We start from the raw sequence: 19,398 nt of genomic DNA on the forward strand, positions 1-19,398 counted from the left end.
GCTAGGATTACCAGCTCATCAATAGGTCAGATGACATATGTTCTTACAATTTTCAATAGAACTAAAGAACAGTCTCATAACAGACCATACCATTTGACTTTGTGTTACAAGTGCCGTGTCGGTCTCGATAGGTACGCCCTGGAAGCTGTGCTTGCATGTACTTGAAGAAAACAGCGCTACGAAGACGCGGACTAAAAGAGGAACATGTACGACGGACTAGGCGCTTGTCCGTCGTACATGTTCCTTTTTTAGTCCGCGTCTTCGTCGCGCTCTTTTCTTCAAGTATGCAAAACCAACTCGCCCACATCAAGCTTCTGCTTGCGTGTACTCTGCTTGAATAACAACAAAGCTAGTTACACCCCATTCGCGTCTTCATAAATCTATTAAGGCGAAACCCTTTAGAGCCTCATGGTGAAGCTTGTGTCAGCAGACCTGACCGCCGGAGTGCCCGCCGAAGCGTCATCCTGCCATATGAAGACAGATTAAGGACAGATTAAAGAATGAAAATTATTGATAGTGCCATTTAGTGAATGGTAACGTTTTAATAGAGATTGGCAGAGGTTAATAATGACTAGTAATGACTAATAACGACTACTAATCACTTTTAATGACTACGAAATGACCAATATATCTAACGACGGCTTGTAATGACCACAATTGATTGCAAATGACTAAAAATGCTTACTAGTAAGCAGTGATGACTGATAATGACTGAAATGACTTGTACTGACTACTAATGACTACTAATGACTACGAAATGACCAATATGGCTAACGACGAATGGTAACAACTACAATTGATCAGAAGGGACTAAAAAGGCTTAGTAATGACCAGTAATGTCTAATAATGACTGATTTTTTTCTATGGGGCTGTGACCTTGTCAAGCTGTTCTGACAAACAGCTTGTTGTCACAGCCCTTCTTTCTGCATCTTTGACAGAATGAAAATAAACTTGATTGAAATGACTTTTAATGGCTACTGATGACTATGATATGACCAACATGTCTAACGACGGCTTGTAATGAACACAATTGATTACAAATGACTAAAAATGCTTAGTAGTGAGCAGTAATGACTATTATTGACTGAAATGACTTAAGATGACTAGTATAATAACTACAAAATTACCAATATGTCTAACTACAACTTGTAATGACTACAATTAATTAGAAATGACTAAAATGCTCAGTAATGACTCATAACGACTCAAATTACTTGTAATGACTACTAATGATTGTGATATGACCAACATGTCTAACAAGGCTTGTAATGGCTACAATTGATTACAAATGACTGAAAATGCTTAAGAGGGAGCAGTAATGACTAAAAGAAGGAAGAGAAAGAGAAGAGGCAAAGAGAAAGAGGCGAATGATAACAGGAGGGAGAGTAGGCTTTCGCCGTTCCCGTCTTAGGAGAGATCTTAAAAAACCCTGTAATTCTCTTTTCAATATTAAAGCATCAGGAAACCTTTCTTGTAAATTTTACCTGCTCTGCGATGTATACCAAAACGTGGTACACTGTGGTGATTTCTAGGACCGTGTGACCCGCATGAATATTGACCACCTGGGGTTTTTAACGTGCTTCTGGGTCTCGGCAAAAGAACGTGGGCGATACAGCCGACTAGGACAGACGCGAGCCTGTTCATGTCCTGTGAACAACCACCGCGGCTGGTAATCTTAATCGCTAAATTGAAATAGTAGGTGGCGTTGTTTGCCTTATTTGTCCGGACATCTAGCTGCGTGTTTAATCCTCAGTGAAATTCCAGAACATTTAAAAGAAGCTAACGTTGCGTTTGGCAATTATTATCAATGGTTTCTGCAAGAATATTTATTGGCCTTTCCAGCTGTACCTTGTGGTCTGCGTCAGTGCAAAGCAACGGATCCGCCGTTCTCACGGTGGGTCTCTGTAAGTGTTCGCTTGGTTGCTGCAAAGTTGCCTTCCCCGCCTTCGTGTCAGTAGAACCTCGGCGATCGTCTTGTCGAGCTCAGCGGGGAGGACCCAGGTCACATACGTGATTGGCTGGATGTCATACGGGATCGGTTTAAGCAGTATTCTTGCGTTGGCTGCTTGGACTAAATCGCTTAAAGCGGTATTCTTGAGTTGGCTGCTTGGATTAAATCACTAGGCTGGTAATCCTTTGAATATCTATAAACGTTGACCGTCCTGTTCCTTTTTATTGGCTTTGCATTGCAAGCAACACAAGTATAAATATACTCATTGATGTCCGTGTCATAATTTACATCCTTGCAGCGTTTCACGAAGCGCCCATGTATTTAGCGTATATTTTTTAAGCTTTTATTTTCTCTTTGAAACTTCCGCAGCTGTAAGATCTCAATACAGGGTGTTTTAGAAAAGACAAAGTATTTTTTAAATCGCTCATGGCAAATAGCATATTACCAGTGGTTAATCCAGATTGCGGAGAGGCGCGCATTCGCGATCAATGAAAAGTCATAATGGACAAATTACGAATTCTATTGCGGTACATATTGTAATTTACGAACTGCAGCCGGCGAGTTCGCAAGGCGTATTGGCTTGCAATTATGTTTCATTGTAGCACCAGTTTCTAACATATTCATCCCCAAAGTGCGCAGCGAAACACACGGGCGTTCCAGTTACTTTTGTGCTACGGTGCATAAAACGACGGTTTAATAAAAGGAAGTGGTACTATAGTATGTCTTTACCACAAGTTTCACGGTGCGTATTTCGATACCCGTGCGGATCGTACGATTTCTTCCAAGTGAACATGCCTGCAATTGCCGAGCCCACTACGGTCCCGTTCTCATGACGCGGGATGTAGGCGTCGTCGGGAGATACTGCCGGCATGTTTGCTTTTGCCTCATCTCGTTGGCATGGTGAACGTTATGAATACAAACTCATCAATACATCAGACGTCATATGTTCTTACAATTTTCAAAAGAACTAAAAAGAACAGAGTGTCATAACAGATACCATTTTAATTTGTGATACAAGTGCATCTCGGTCTTGATAGGTACGCTCTGGAAGCTGTGCTTGCATTTATTCTGCTTGAATAACAAAAAAATGCTAGTTACACCACATTCGTGCCTTCATAAATCACTGAAGCCGTTCTCCAGCAAAGCGCCAGAAGTACGTAATCTGGAGACATGTATACATGTTTGAATAAACGAAGCCAAACCAAACTCATCAGCTAGTACCTAAAATATGCGGCGTCATATATTCAAAAACCTAATTACTATGCATTTGCTTAGTCGATTATGCATTCCGATTTCTCGTGCAAGTGATGTCCACCTCTTGGAGTAATCGAGTTAAATGACTATAATTACGCTATCTGCCACAGACAATCTTTAAAAAGTGTGTGATCTAAAAAACGCCCCGTATAGACACGTAGTCATACCGTTCAACACAGATACTCGTAACAGAGAGACACGGATCGACAGACGAGATCAGGTATGTCACTAGATAAACCGATAATATATATTTAGGCACATCACGGAAAGATATTGCGAATAACAAAAATTTTGCCAAATTCAGCAACTTCGGTGCAGTGACCCTGTGCCCAGTTGTTGCCAGTGCCACTCTGGCCGAACACGAAAGTTGTCTGGGCGGAAATAATGCCCATGTGGTCCCGACAACAATGCGTCCGCATTGCCAGGCTCCACGTCAACAAGAATGGCCTGGTACACGTATTTTCCTCCAGGAGGTTCGGAAGCTTCGTCGTTGCGCGCGCTGAGGTCTCTAAACTGCAGGCCCGAGCCTTCTTGAAACGTTCCAGCAGCTTCCATGCCTTGCTCATCGGAGATGACTTCCCGGAGTTTCGCTCCAGCTTGGACGTCCGAGAACGGACGACGCGCTGAGGCTAGCAGTCTACGGCGAACCGCCGGCCGCGATATGCCGGCAGGCACCATCCCTGCAGATGTCAGACGTGCAATAGCGGAGATATTATAGCTGCACTTTCTACGGCGGTCGCATTTGCACGTATGCCTCAGAGGGTGAATGGGCCGGTGTGTGTCGTAAATTAGCAAAGGGTAAATAATAAGCACGATTACAACACAACACAATAACAAAATTATACGACACCCAGCATGGCCGGTCGTGCTGGCCTGACCTCCACGTAGCCCGTCATTGCAGCAGTCCTTCAACAGAAAGCCGGCGGTACCGGGTGACATGTAGGCCGGTACCGCCGGTACCGGTCTACATGTGACGTACATGTGGCCGACCTGCCGTCACGGAATGCTCGACATCTGTAACTTCTGCCTGGTCTATCCTCTTTACGGAGGTCGCAAAGAAGAGTGTACGAGTGCAGTATCGGCAAGCCGTAGCTTACGAATTTCTGGAAGAAATAGCATTGATACACGAAGTCATCTCTATGCACCTGGACAATGAGACAATGGCAAGCTTTGCTCATGCGAAACCTCCTGTTTACCTAAACATGAACAAAAATAACCGAGTCGCTCCTGAGTTGATCACTTCGAATGGGATCTCACAGAACGATAATTGATTGGCCTTGATTGGCCGTCTTCGTCATAGGCGATACTACCGTTGTGTCGCACAAAGCGATATTTATGCCTCAAGAGTTGATGGAAACGATAGTATTTAGTCGTAAACATATGACGTGGCCGCACATTTTCGTCCACTCTTGAAAATGATGCGCAAGCCAATGTTCACAGAGATGAAAGACGTTTCCGGTAGGATTAAAACGAGAGACATTAATGGCAGAGCACGTAGCGCCAGCCTTCAGGGACGTCAGATGTATTTGGCAAGACTACTCTGATTCCGCGCATTTTGAATGCAACACAGAATACGCTGTTCTTGCGGTAATGTAAAGCATGATGCAGCGTGCTTAAAGTAATCGTTAAAGCAGCAAGTCTCAAGTAGTGTGGAGCCCGACGTTAATATCAGTCAAACTTACAGAATCGGCAAGAGGTAAATGCGATGTCAGGCGTCATCAATTATTGCAAGTATAACCCCTGCAAATTTTGTTTACAGCAATGCTACTTTCAGACAGAGCTGAAAATAAGCAAAAGAAAGAATTCAAAGCCCGCGCTAGCTTTTCGTATTGGCATTAAAAATTACCGGTGTGCATTTTTATACAAGTGCGCTCGAGAGGGAAGTTTATGTAAATCAATTAAATGGAGAATTTTCTTCGGCAACTACTGCGCGAATTTTTATAAGGTTTGCTCCACTTAAAGTAGGCGACAATATAGTAATTGTAGGGAGTAGAGGGTGTAGGGGTGGGGGAAGCTGGGGTTAGTTTACTACTATCTTATAAACCAAATTTTAGTTTGGAAACAAAAACAATGAACTCGTGCATCGAATTTACTGATATAACTCGGCAGTAAATGGGATACATCAAATTTCTGTAAACTGTGCCCCGTAATATATTTAAAATGGACAAAGTTGATGCCTCCCACAGTGCTTTTAATCAAATAACTAAGGTGCAAGTAGGACCTTTGCAATACACTCGTAAACGTTACAAGAATTTCACACGAGCTTTTTATTCCTAAATCACACTTGTCTGCTTGAAATACCCGCTGACTGATGCATTCTATAGAACTGCACGCGACATCTTTCTCAGGCACAGAGTTCCAGGTTTGTAAATATCATGGTTGTATTATATTCAAACATCAATTTTGGAAATTCTTTCGAAAAAAAACGAGTTCCTAAATAGAGCATCTTCAACCAGTTGCTAGAGTTGAACTTTCTCTCTGAAATGCAATAGTAAAAGAATTGCAGTGGTTGCCCCATAAGAGACATCGGAGTTTGCCCGAAGCTAAAGTTTCCTTTTATTACTCCGTTTTTATTAAAGTGGGCCTGTTAGTCGCTGAAGAAGCCAGGCAGAAATATGCGGATGACATTGACCTCACGGTGCGAACTATCGTGGTGTTAATACCTGCCTATTGTTTTAGTCTGCCTGCGCTAGAATGCTTTTCAACTACGTTCCCAACGCGCCCAGCCCTCCGCTGTATACTCCAGCAGTCCAATCACGTGTCAAATGTGGATGCCGGCTAATAGTTGGCAATAAATATTGTCACGTGGTGGGGACGTTGAATAACACAGTAGCAATACTGCGAACGACAAAACTAACTTTTAATGGGGGAACCTGTGCCCACAAAACAGGCTACACTTGTAGCACAACGATAGCTGCGAACACGGTCGGCGATAGTCGAAAATTTGATCAGCGGGTCAAGCGCGTCGGCTTTTATACAACAGTCGTCGAATGTTCCAGACTAATCGTTGGGACCCGCGTGCCTTCCACAAAGTTCTACCCCATTCGCGGCAGGCGATGAAATTAGCATAAGGTTCGGCGACAACAGATAGCGAATAGAAGCATCGATAACTTTCCAGAAACTGCGGATACATGCAGGCGCGTCCTGCGCTGTGCGATAACACTTGTTAGGTGGCGAAACGTGGTCGCCCGATAAAGGTAAGTACACGCGTCAATATTAGCAAATGTACCGATGCATTCTATTTTTTCATGCATCATAGGAACTACTGAATACCAGTTCAAAAGTGACTCCTGTGCCCCGAGTTTGTTCTAGGAAAAAGAACCTGCAAACTTCTGTGTGCCTACCTCCGTCTTGTATTGGGTTTTGTTCTTTCGCTCGTTTTAACACGTGATCACGAAGTTAGGTTTTCTTAGGTTACGTTGTGTGAGTAAGGTTCTTGTACGCTATAGTGATGCTATCGGTTGCTTATATCTTAATATAGTAATATCACGTTAAAAATTAAATTAATACCTTACGAGTTCAAACCACGATCTGGTTATGAGGCAGCCGTAGTGTCGGACTCCGGAATTATCTTGACCGCCGTGTTTTACTTAACGTGCTCCTCTAATTTAAGTACCGCAAGCGTTCTTGCGTTTCGCCACAGTTGAAATGCGACCAATCGAATCCGCGACCTTGAGCTCAGTTGTGTCGCTCCATAGCCACTGGGCTATACCGCGGATAGATTTTTTATGGTCATAGGTTTTTACAGGGGTCTTATGCGCTTAAGGATTTAATGCGGCCGTACGATGACTCACGTGAGGGAGACATGCTTCGGTATTTTAAATATGCACTGCACGTGTCGCAGCCGATATAGTTACTAGCTTAACTGGCGAACATTCAGAGCTCCCGCTTAAAATAAGCATAAGTTGAGACAAAAACCTCACAAGAAATCTGAATTTTAGCTTTAGTACTGCTACCTTTCAAGTGATACGCTCGCGTTCAGCAACAGAACGTGAGAGGCTCAAAGCCATTATTATCAGATTTATTGAAGTACTTGTATTAATTAGGCCAGGCTAGCTTGTAAGCGCCCTTTCAGAAAAATTGATGGTGCGTGCTGAAAATTCAGTTATATTTGCTTTCCTCTCAGAGAGCTAGCTTAACTAATGGGTCTAAAGTAGTATTTCGCTGTGACCCTCCAGGAAGACTCCGTGGCACGGGCTTTCTACTCATGAACCTAAGGTCGCAGGTTTGAGCCCCCTCGTTAGCTCTGCTTTGGGTGCACGTTGGGCAAGCCCAGGTAGCCACTATCACGTCCTTGACAACCTAACGCACAGTTTCGACACGTTTTTTTTTCTTTCTCTGTGACCTCTAACTATAGCAAGAGCCTGTTCTCGAAATATGGTGATCAACGTAAGATTACCTTTTACGGCCCGTGTCTTCGCACTCGGTCTTTCCGGCGCTGGAAGCCACTATGGAGCTGGAAGCTGCCACCGTCGCCTCCTGCAAAAATGTAGGCACGAACCAAGTCAGCCAACTTCATATCGGTTACGCAGCTACCTGCTATTATCCTACTGAGACCCTCGTACATTATATTGCGCATTGCCTTTAAAGGTACCGCAAACAGAAGCAATAAATCTACTGTGAGCGACAAAGATGTTTTTTAAAACTGTTTCGTTAAATTTCGCGCCAAAAAGTTGAATAATGGAAGGAAAAATGAAGAAATTATCACTTAATTTCACACTGAATCTACAATTCCACTAGTTCAGTATGAAGTAAAGAATTTCAAAGCAGTTTTATTTTTATGCGAATGCAATCTACTACTATAGCGCAGCTTATTTAGCCTCTTCATTGTTCCTTTATTCCGTTCAAGGTAAATGTTGAAGTAATCAGGTAAATATTTACATAGTGAAGTAAAATTTATCAATAAGTGCATGCAAGTCTAGACCACTGGCACCACGGACGACAAGGAGGACCCGCGATTTGGTAGCAAAAAATCAATGAATAAAAAACATCAGAAAAACAACAGAAAAGAAAAAAATTAGTACGAAAAAAATAATGAATCAAAAACATACAGAACAGAAAAAGAAAGAACCAACTGCTCGAAGCTGCCCAGCTTTGTCTCGTCATGTTGTTTGTATACCGTGCTTACCACTAGTTTTGCTTATCAAGCAAGCACCAACTACCACCGCTCTCCGTGTTGCTAAAAACCGTAAAGTGCGTTTGGAATACAGCCAAACACCTTTTTAACCAAGCGACCTGGACCTCTGAAATCATTCGCTAGGCAGGTCATTCCATGCCTGCAGCTCACTATGGAGCAGGCTAAGCAGGTTGGCAAAATAATACTTTAGCATGGATTCAAGAGTTCCTCAGTTAAATTAAGTTGGTTGATTTCCCTCTGAAAACATAATTGAACGAAATACGCCCCCTGGCAGCCGTCGGTATGGCGACGAGGTTCGCGGCGTACTCAGCGGCGAAATCCAGAAGTGACGTAAGCTACAGCGGTGGCGCGTCGAACGCCGCTACTGCCAGCGTCAAAATCGCTTGTTAGTCTGCAGGCTCACAGCTGCCTTCATCGACCTTCGCCTCCATCCCCGTCCTTGGTAGCCTTGACGATCCAAATAGATCATGATGTCAATTAAAGGGGACGGGGTACAAGTAGGGGGGCGTGGCTATCACAGCTAATGATGCCCGCAGTCTACCGCATGGTGGTGTTTCTTGCGTGCACCGACGCGCTGCGGTGGCTCCGCTACATGCTTACGTACTACGTTGTAAAGTTGCAAATTAGGCCTCGAGGTCCGCTACATTTTTCGCTGCACAGGAAAATTCTTTGTATGGCTCTTCGCTGCAGGGAGTCTTCGCTGTAGATGCGCTCGAAATTCAAAGGGCAGTAAGGAATTCGGTCGTAACATTCAAAATACTCCTTTATGAATGTCATTTCATCGTACACGCGTTCAACAGTGCTGCTGTACAAGTAAATCTACAATCCACCATGAACATGCTAAACTTAGCAGCGATGTTGCAGCTTCATCTCTGCGATTAGGGAAAGAAAAGTGGCTTTTACTTCAAGAAACATCAGTCAACGGGCGCTCCATCAACGGAATGATGGAGTCACTTTGAGCATCTAACCATGGCATCAAAAACGAAGTTGATTTTTCACGTCAATATAACAAAAGTAAGTGATGAGAACCGGCAATATAAGCGATCGCGTCTCAATTGTCTGGGTAACTTATGAACATAGGCATAATTATAAAACATGCGCCCTGTTACGCAAACATTCTCAGCTCCTCGTTTTGCACATTGTAGCAACGGAATGCTTTTGTCCGCTGTTCTGTAGTGCTGCTCGCCGACAGAAGCCAGTTAGCTTTTACTATAACTTCACTCGACCACCCACTTGTTTGCTGCTCAGTGGGAAATCTGGTGTTATAAGCGATTTGCTCTTTACGTGAACGTGCTTTAATATTTGGGGTTTTACGTGCCAAAACCACTTTCTGATTATGAGGCACGCCGTAGTGGAGGACTCCGGAAATTTCGACCACCTGGGGTTCTTTAACGTGCACCTAAATCTAAGCACACGGGTGTTTTCGCATTTCGCCCCCATCGAAATGCGGCCGCCGTGGCCGGGATTCGATCCCGCGACCTCGTGCTCAGCAGCCCAACACCATAGCCACTGAGCAACCACGGCGGGTGCGTGAACGTGCTTTAACTCGATACTTAAACTGGGGGGAGTTCCTCCTCGGAGATACGCCCTTAAGCGATACAGTTCTTCGTTGTAAACGCACAGTCACGATCACAACTCTGGAGACCACCGATGCCACGAAAGCAAAAATCATTCGTACATTAGGTGTGCTGGCTACAACCAGTGGTACAGCCTGCGCGCTCCTATTCGACCAATGTACTGCACTGATCTGTTGCATGGCTGTGCTAGAATAAATTAGCAATTTTATGCTAACGCCACTGTTTATAATTTTTGGTGCCGACTGTACACTCAAACACAGCAGCAGGGAGCGCGATCAGCGCTCGGCTTGCAGTCGCTGTATTCAAGACCATAAGGCCAAGCGTTCAAAATTAATCTGGAGGTGGTCACTATGCGGACTGGCTGAGCGAAGCTGCTCTTGTCCGACATTGTGACACTCAAGTGGTCGATCGATCAGCGAGTCAATAACTGATTAATCCATCAGTTGTTCAATCAGTCAGTAACTCAATAAATCAATCAAGTGCTCCAAGCAGCGAATTTATTATTAATTTCTCGATATTACGCTTCGTTTGCAGCTATGTCCGCGACACTCTATTGAAATAGTATCACCGTGGGTGATTTCAGCGAGGAAGTGCAAAAGAGCATTTAGGACAACAGTGTGTACGTTATCCACATATCGTGCATAAATGTCCGTTGTGCTGACAATAAAAAAGCCATGATAATCACATAATGAACTGGAAAACAGCATTAACAACTTGAAGAAAGCGAAACGTATACAATCGAACACACAACTTTACGGAGCGAGAACAGTCACAATAAGGAGACGCGTTGCGCTAGCTGGATGTCCTGTCGTGTAATCTCTGAAACTTGAGCGCACAAATTTGCAAGCAATCAACCAGTACCGGTGCCTGCGAAGTGGACGAGCTCGCCGTGGCAGCGGCGTCCTCCGATATCCGCGTGCGTGCCGAAGTCGTCGGGTCTGTGTGCCGTCCCTGCGTCGTCAAGCCGCCGACGTTGCGTAACAGTGATTCGCAGGGCACCTCGCAGCCTGTGGACTCCGAGGTCTGCCACACGGTGCCGGTTGTCTCGGGCCACGACGACAACGACGACGATGACTGCGACGACGACAACGACGACGACGACGACGACAACGGGCCCGCCTTCCAGCCCTGGGCTGTCCCTGCACCGGAGGAAACAATTATGATGGTGGCTCTGCGTAGCCGTGAGGCGAACGCATGTAGTAAAAGAAGAGCCGTAGTTTTACGTACCAAAACCACAATCTACGAGGCACGCCGTAGTGGGGACTCCAAATTAACTTTGACCATGTTGGGCTTGTTAACGTGCAGCCATTGAATGGCCTACTGGCGTGTTTAGCATTTCGCTCTCGTTGAAATGCAGCCGCCGCAGCCGGGCTTTGACCCGGCACCGTGCGGCTTAGCAGCGAAACACCAAAGCGGCGGGTTTGGGGTACTTCACGCATTTTCCGGGGCCCAGCTGTCTATTAATCTTGGTATATAACTGTTTTTCCACAAACCTGGTCTCTAGATAGTCCATGGCCGAATGGGCAATGCATCGAGCTCCTGTGCAGTGGGAGCAGGGTTAGAAAGTAACCATCGAGCCGACTTCGATCCCTAGGTATGTGGCATTGTGTACTGACGTGCCGCTCTTCAACGAGCCTCTACGAGGTTGACATGGGTCGCTGGGGATGTGGCTCTCAATGTGCTGCATACGTATATACCGCTTTTCAACTGATTGCTACCCGCCGTGGTTGCTCAGTGGCTATGGTGTTAGGCTGCTGAGCACGAGGTCGCGGGATCGAATCCCGGCCATGGCGGCCGCATTTCGATGGGGGCGAAATACGAAAACACCCGTGTACTTAGATTTAGGTGCACGTTAAAGAACCCCAGGTGGTCGAAATTTCCGGAGTCCTCCACTACGGCGTGCCTCATAATCAGAAAGTGGTTTTGGCACGTAAAACCCCATAATTTATTTTTTCAACTGATTGCTTCCACGCTTACTTGGACTACCGCGTATGTTCCACTCGGTCTGTGCTATTCTTCATGAGCATCTCTGATACCAAGTTGGGCTACTGGGTTTCTGCCACTCTGCAATGAACATCTTTAATGCCAACTTCGAAAACTACGCAATTGCCACGTGGGACGTGTCACTCTACAATGACAAAAAAAATACTTTCAATTTACCTGGTGCTCGCCTATAGGTGGTGCAGTGTGTTCAGTTGGAAGCAGCGTGCACAAGCAGACCAGCCAATTTCCACCGGACGAATGCACCATTCGAAATGCTTTGAAATCTCTCCAATGCTGGGCAGAATCGAAGCCACTTCACAGATGTTCCGCAGGGGAAGCAGCCTGATGCTTTAGCAAGCACGTCACAAATGTACTAGGTTATGTGCTGCTTTTCTATGATCGTCTTTCTCGCCAACGCTTGAGCGAGCTGCGCCACGACTGCACCAAGTGTGTGCTTCTCTTCAATGACCCCTGTGCCATTGGGTATGCGGCCGGAGAGGGAACAATTCTCAGCATTCGCACCAACCGGCGCGCCACTGTCTCTCGCGTCTCGCAGGCTGCGCGTGGACTTCTCGGCAACACCACTGCATGGCTAAGCGTGTCTAGAAAAAAAGCCCGAGAAAGGAACCCGGCTGCCGCATAATGCATCTCGGAGGTCACGCGCAGGCTTTGCGGCAGCGCCGCTAGGAGGAGGAGGAGGAAGCAGGAATAGACAGGAAGAAAGGGAGGTTAGTCCATTCTCAGACAGGCTGGCTACCCTGTAGACGCCGCTACGTGGCGCATTGTGTTCACAGGAAAGCTCGACAGAGAAGTTCCGCTGCAGCACACGCCTCATCCATAAGGCGCTTCGACAGCGGCAATACATTGTCACTATGCTGCTTCAACGCTAAGCGTCTTACCGTCGTCAATCATGAAATGGGTTCTGTCGATGCTTTTTTTTTGTGTGTGTGTGTGGGACACGTCTTTCGGTTGGGTCATACCAGGGGATCGTTTGCTAAAACCGCATGTACGGAAAACATGTTAGGTTCTTATCGCATATACCTTTGAAACCGTACTGCCCACGCGTCTTACATTGATGTGGTTACCCGATCGGGCATGTTTCGCGTGCGCGAATGCTTTCGTTGCCGTGTGACACATGGTGCGATTGGAGGTAAAAACATAGCCTCTTGCTCGGCGTTCAGTGTGTCCTTACTCCAATGTAAGCTAGTTGATTCGAGCAGGAGGGGTCGCGTTTGGGAAGTGACTATACCAAAGTACGAAGAATTCATCAAACTCAGACCAGTGCTCATCAGGATATAAGGTCTGCAAACGTGCAGCTTGTTCCAGAAATTCCCGCTTGCTCGGCTGTGGCCCCCTGCATTCAACGCGCAGGGTCTATAAACGGCGTGGAGAGACTCGGGTAGCGAAAGACATGGAAATATCCAGCCCCTTTGACGAATGCGGAACGTGTCCGTCTGTACAGGGAGCGCAAGCGCTGGAGCTCTAACCGCATACGGCTGCGGCGGTTCTGAGTGGCGCGGTGCAGTCCCGGACACCACCAGTAGGGGATCATTTTCCTACCCCATGCCCAAGCACCTTCTGCAAAGGGCCCACTACAAGTAGGCAGCGAGCACAATTGCAAAATTTGACCGTGAGACGCGCACTAGCTGCAACATAAATCGTCTATGGAAGCTTTACATTGCGTGGATAAATACCTTTTAGCATTTGGTTACGTCCTTTTCACACCATAGTGGCCATAACTTTGCAGCACGCAACAAGACGTTTCCCGTACCCCACTACAGCCGCGTCCCTGGTGCAGCTTATCCCTTCTTTTTTTTTCCTGTCACTCACCTCCGCGGTGCTTGCAACGACGCGCCTCTCCCGGCGGCGTGATCATCCCAACGTCCCTGGCTCCTGTGACAGCAGCAGGTCTCGCGTGGGTCGAGGAACACGCGGTGTACGGCGTCAGGTTGCTTTTGCAGGCCACGGAATTTGCATCCCGGAGCACCACGTTTCCAGCCTTGACGGTCGCCGCGTCGTTCCTGACCCGACCAGGCACACTCGGGAAGACGACAACCAGCGGGACTGCGGCCTTGACCAGAACCATGGTAGCGACCGCCAGGCGGCACAGCGAGTCGGAGCTGGCGTGCCCGAATCGAGGATCGAGTTGAAAATGTGGTTCTACTATATAACTTTGTAATATCAGAAGCCAGTTCTGCAAAAGCTCACAAGCAGGAGGGAAAATCTTGCAATGCCATAATATGTCATGCTCCCGACGCGGAGCCTACAAGTATGGGTTTTTGAGAAAAGGATAAACGCGTAGGAGTTCGCATAGCAGCGTCGCCTGTACTGCCGGATGGAGGACTACATTTTCGCTTTCATACAACGTTGGTTATAGAAGAACGCTTGAGGGCGCACAGGCTGAACCATTATGAAAGAAAACACCTTATTTGATTGGAAGACCATCAAAGCCTTCAAAATGTCGCTCACCACTTATTCCATGCTGAACATGTTTGGATCGCGGAAGCCAAGCAGCATGGCACTCACGTCATAGCTTAGCAATGAGGCCTTTCACAAATACAGTGGTAATATGACTATTTCACTGCTGCTGTTCTATTTTGTCGGAAACTTTTGAATGCGGTCTGTGGTACGACTGTCATACGAATAAACTCCTGCAACCAGGTTTCAACAGTGTCCAATAGAATCAGACTGCTGCCGCACAAATGTTTTCTACACTAAACATCTGTTCAAAAGGCAGCACAGTTGCACGTGATATTCTACGTACGACTAGTGTGTGCCTAAAACCGCACTGAACGAATTTCCAAGGGATTCAAAGAGGTTTTGCTTACAAGTTTTTTAAAAAGACAACCAGCCATATTTGCAACACGTCGTTCGAATGGTCTTGTGATTCTGAGGCACGCGTTTCTGCGGCAATCACAGTTGTGTCATATGAATCCGAGCCGTCGGACGGCGTATTGAAAAGATGGCTGACTGAACTATGAACCTTTTGGAAAAGTCATTTGTGACTTGTCAGGTGCTTTGGTTTGGCCAAGTTGTTGGCATGCAGATTTTGACACACGCGTTTCTGTGGCAATCACAGTTGTGTCATATGTATCCGATCCGTCGGACGGCGTATTGGAAAGATGGCTGATTGAACTGTGAGCCTTTTACAAAAGCTATTGTTACTTGTCAGGTGCTTTGGTTTGGCCAAGTAGTTGGCATGCAGAATTCGACACACGCCTCTCGCGCTTAACACTGAGCGCGCATGACGGCGAAACATGGCTCTGTACTCGCACCTACTTACCGTTTGCTTTTCACTAAAGCCCCCTCGTGACGTGGAATGGCAGGCTCTTGCGGCGACTCGGGTCTTGGCTCCTGGCAGGTCCACATACAAGCCTGCGCGTCAACACGAGATACTTCCATCGGCTTTCTGTATCGCTTTAAGGAATAAAGGCGACATAGCGATAATTTTTGGCCACCATGCGCCGTCAACAAGCTTATCTCTACTGAACTTATTACACTATTTTACGTGTAATATTGGAGTCCATGCCACAGTTAGGAACTCTAAGCAACAGGAGTTTTTTACATGTCATATTCAGGCGAGGGCTTCTTCGGGTTGGAAACTATCTCGAAGGCCACGCTTTCACGTACTGCAAGTCCCGAAAGCGACGAAATGGCTGCCATGTCTAGGACACTACTTAACATTTATTGCCGTCATTGTGCCTCTTGGATCATCTGCACTTGACAGTGCCTGACCTTGTGCTTTCCGCCAATGGGCGCTTCGTATACTGCGTCTCGGGCCGTCCAAGACGGCTAACTGAAGAGGCTTGAGTGTGATTGTGAAGAGGAAGAGGCGCTATTTTCTGCAGCCCTTTAGGGAGCACGATTCAGCGCCTGAAGAAGCTTGTCCCCGTATTCAGAAATGGCGTCTGTAGTGAACGTGCCCAGGACGCTCATTGCGTTTCGTTTGGCGCGTTCGCAACAGGCGTCAATTAGATCGAGTCAAGCGTGGACTTATGCTCAGATGATTTCTGAACACGGGGGTAAGTCTTGCGTGCATTTAGTAAAAAGGTGCTCGCCCGGTTTCTTTTCCGGTCAGGAACGCCATGTGCGTCTCAGCGTGACATAGCGTTCCTGGAATGGAAGTAGCTGACGGAAGGTTTTAAATAAAGGAAGCGCACACGTGTTTTTTTTTTACGTTTACTGTTGCAATACAAAATTACAACTTCGGAAGTTGTAAAAGACTCTTAGAGTTCACAGAGAATGTTATTCACGCCAGGCCATCTTCCTAAACGCTTTGGTCGGGTGTTTTCCTCTCAGGAACGATATATCCTTACGAATGGCGCTCCTCGGAGCGAGCAGTACCTATGACAGGGTTATATGAAGAAAAGTTTGTCAAAAGTGGTGACAATTGTCATGGGGACACGCATTCGTGGGCATTCGTGTGCGACTGCTCGGCGCCGAACTTTTGATTGAAACACGTTCCGTGTTTCCGTGAGTGCAAATCCTTGCTGGTTAAACAATGTTGTTAAACGAATCCTTGCTTGTTACACAAGGACATTAAAACCAACTTTGAACGAGTCTACTAAAGCAGTGCGCCAAAGTGAACATTCGTCGTACATGATATCACGCTGGGAGGCCTGGTTTCATCAAACTGTTTCGTCAATCTTAGGTCAGAGAAGGACTCTCGTCAGGACAGTACTGCTTTCCTTGGCAGCGTCATTCATTCTCGCACACACATAGTTTCGTACAAGTGCTACCAGCGGAGATTCTGGCACTAGTGTCGGCGGAAGCTGCAAATGTGGCGACTCAGCCAGTAAGGTAATCATGTGCAGTATAAGCGATGTGCTTGAACCTCGATCGTTCTGCTTCATATGGTACCGCTATATTGCAAATTGATCATTTTCTACTTATAGCGCTTAAATACAAGTTTATCTATCATTATACATGCACGCACAAACTAATTACCTGGCAACGTATAAAAAATTTATTCATTCCAAATTTATATAGATAATAGAGTAATAAACAACGGCACATTAGCATTTGAAGTCAATCGCGGGGGTTAGACAAATCGACATAATAGCCGCCATTGCCATGATAAAGGAACGATTACAGCACCAAAGATCCCTCTAGTTATGATTGTAGATTCCCACACTCACAACGGTGTAGGAGAAAAGTTGGCGCGGGGTGTAGTGCGGGCCAGGTATAAGAGAAAGTTTTCGCGAAACCTTTAGTTGGCGATTTCTAGTTTCTCCGAGTAGGTCTGCACAACTGTAGACGCCGTGCCGCAAACGGTTAGATAGGGGGAGCACGTAGCGTACGTAAAGGGAATCTAGACCTTACCGGCGATGGCGCTCCGAAATCCGTCGACACCGAGATGCAAGCGACGCGGCCGTGAGGCGTTCCAAGAGCCCAGGCTGGCACCCGCTCCTGCAGCATGAAGAAGTATGGCGCCGGTGGTCGCTGCGCGGGAGCTCGAGCTTTGGGCGAACGATACACGGAGTCCGTCTGATTCCCGCCGGACGAATCCGAGTAGTGCGCCATGTCGAACGGGCCCACAAAGAGGTCCGTAAACTGGCCCACCGTGATGGCGGACATCCTGACACCGTGGTCGCTGCTGGACAAATGGGAGCGGGCACGCTAACTTGAAAAGAGCTTAGCTTGGCTGACTCGGAAGGCAGAGTAGGTTGCATGCGACGAGACGAACGAATCGGCTCCGGGGTCAGAGTGCCAGGCTACGTGTCCAAAGGTCTCGAGTGCTGGCTCGCGCGACACGTGTAACGCGAGGGAAGCGCGTTGCCCACGTTCCTGAATGCCGATGGCAGTGCCGATGGCCGATGGCAGCCTCTTCTTCTTAACCGCGACAGATGATTTACTGCTTTGTGGGTATTCTGAAGAGGACGATGAAGTACGTAACCGTCGTGGCATGCGGGTGTTAGTTTTTATTCCTGATTTAATTTAATTCGTCGTTTTCTTCTGATTGCTTTTCTTCCTCTCTCAAACGTTTACTTTTTAATTTCTAACATCCAAATTGTAAATTCGCTTGTTTTTCCGGCTCAGCTTACTCACTCGATTCATGATCAATCCCCAAAATCGGCTCTTCAACTACTTGGAGTGGTGTTGAAAGAAAGCGCTTACAGAGTGTTGGCTCTTCAAACTGCCGAGTGCAAGAAAACGGCCACCACCACATCACATTTCAGTGGATTCCCAGTCACTGTGGTATACAGGGCAACGAACTGGCCGACGCCGAAGCGAAGAAACCACTCGAAGAACGAGAGTCACTGGTTTCAATTCCTTTTTCAAGAGCGGACGCCAAATGTCTCCTCTCCAGTGTCGTCCGAAAATTGACAGCAAAGCACTGGGAGAATCCGGATAATCGCCACAGACGACTCCAGAGATTGGACCCTACCATGAATTTTAGGCCACCACCAAAAATTCAACGAAGCTGCGCCAGTCTTCTGCACAGACTAAGGCTGGGGGTAGCGTTTACGCGCGGATACGTGCACCTCATGCGACGCACCGAGTGTCCACACTGTGAGGTATACAATGTGACTGAGACTATAGGTCATGTGCTTTGTGACTGCCCTAAGTACGTGGAAGAGCGTGGAAGGTTGGACAACGACCTTACGCGTCTGGAAAGCGCACCGTTGTCGGAAGATGTTATTTTAGGCCCTTGGCCCGATGCTCAATCGAGTTTCAAGGCCATCCAGGCATTACTGAACTTTTTAAAAAATTACGGACCTGGAGTGCAGACTTTGAGCATGCCAAATTGCTTTCCATATGTTCTACATCTTCCTTCTGTCATCATCGTCACCCATCATGCACCTCTTTCTTCCCTCTTTCTTTCCCTCTTCCCCTTCCCCCAATGCCGAGTAGCTGGCTAGAGGAATATACCTCAGGCCGACCTCTCAGCATTTCGTATCATTAAACTTCTCTCTCTTTCTCCCCCAATCCCCCACTGCTGTATGCCCCACAACTCAGGTAGACGACATCAGCGAAGTTCGTTAGCGCTAATCTGACTACACTGTGGTTACATGGTGATGAAAAAATGAATAGTATTATTCATTCCAGTCAGCTGTTACGTTTCGCCTATGACGCGCGGTGTAGCCGGCGCGGATTCAACGGACGCCGGGGCTTCGTTCAAAGCGGCGGACATTTTAGCCCGTTCGGAGCGGCCGCGACGCATCCCCGCCGAGCGCGTCCCGGCATGTTTCAGTGCCACGTGTCTTCGTGTGTGCGTGTGTGTGTGTGTGCCCACGCTTGTCAAAGCGCGGCAGCCGGGGAGAGGAGCTCCCCCAGTGTGAAGCGAGGAGGTCTGACCGGCGCCGGCCCGGCTGATGCGTCACCTCCTTGTCTCTACACGTCTCTCAGTCCGTCAGTGTCTCGCTGTCACGTGGTGTCATCCCGTGACCTTCCTTCTTGCCCGCGACGCCAAGAGTATAAAAGCAGCTGCTCCCGGACGCCAAGAGAGAGGCTCCGATTTCTTCTGTTGAGTAACGTGCTCTCCCGTCTCTCCA

The 19,398-nt window shown here is 47.1% G+C and overlaps 1 protein-coding gene across 1 annotated transcript; it reads right to left on the reverse strand.

The window, feature by feature from the left end:
• Positions 1-3,430: 3,430 nt before the first annotated feature.
• Positions 3,431-17,678, reverse strand: LOC135912331 (uncharacterized). The gene is made up of 6 exons (XM_065444739.1): positions 17,225-17,678; positions 15,186-15,277; positions 13,733-14,022; positions 10,781-11,058; positions 7,605-7,684; positions 3,431-3,885 (listed from the first exon to the last, which is right to left on the reverse strand). The coding sequence occupies exons 1-6, from the start codon at positions 17,477-17,479 to the stop codon at positions 3,843-3,845; spliced, it is 1,038 nt and encodes a 345-aa protein (XP_065300811.1). The 5' UTR covers positions 17,480-17,678; the 3' UTR covers positions 3,431-3,842.
• Positions 17,679-19,398: the final 1,720 nt, after the last annotated feature.

Source organism: Dermacentor albipictus, chromosome 6 (assembly GCF_038994185.2).
Source record: "Dermacentor albipictus isolate Rhodes 1998 colony chromosome 6, USDA_Dalb.pri_finalv2, whole genome shotgun sequence".
Taxonomy (NCBI): Eukaryota; Metazoa; Arthropoda; class Arachnida; order Ixodida; family Ixodidae; genus Dermacentor; species Dermacentor albipictus.

Bases quoted from the DNA above. Each gene is read 5' to 3' on its own strand.
- LOC135912331 (XM_065444739.1), bottom strand. From the start codon at position 17,479: ATGTCCGCCATCACGGTGGGCCAGTTTACGGACCTCTTTGTGGGCCCG. The intron at 11,059-13,732 runs GTGAGTGACAGG...CCTCCGGTGCAG, and splicing joins TCGTTGCAAGCACCGCGGAG to GGACAGCCCAGGGCTGGAAG. The intron at 3,886-7,604 runs GTAATCTTACGT...TGACATCTGCAG, and splicing joins GAAGACACGGGCCGTAAAAG to GGATGGTGCCTGCCGGCATA.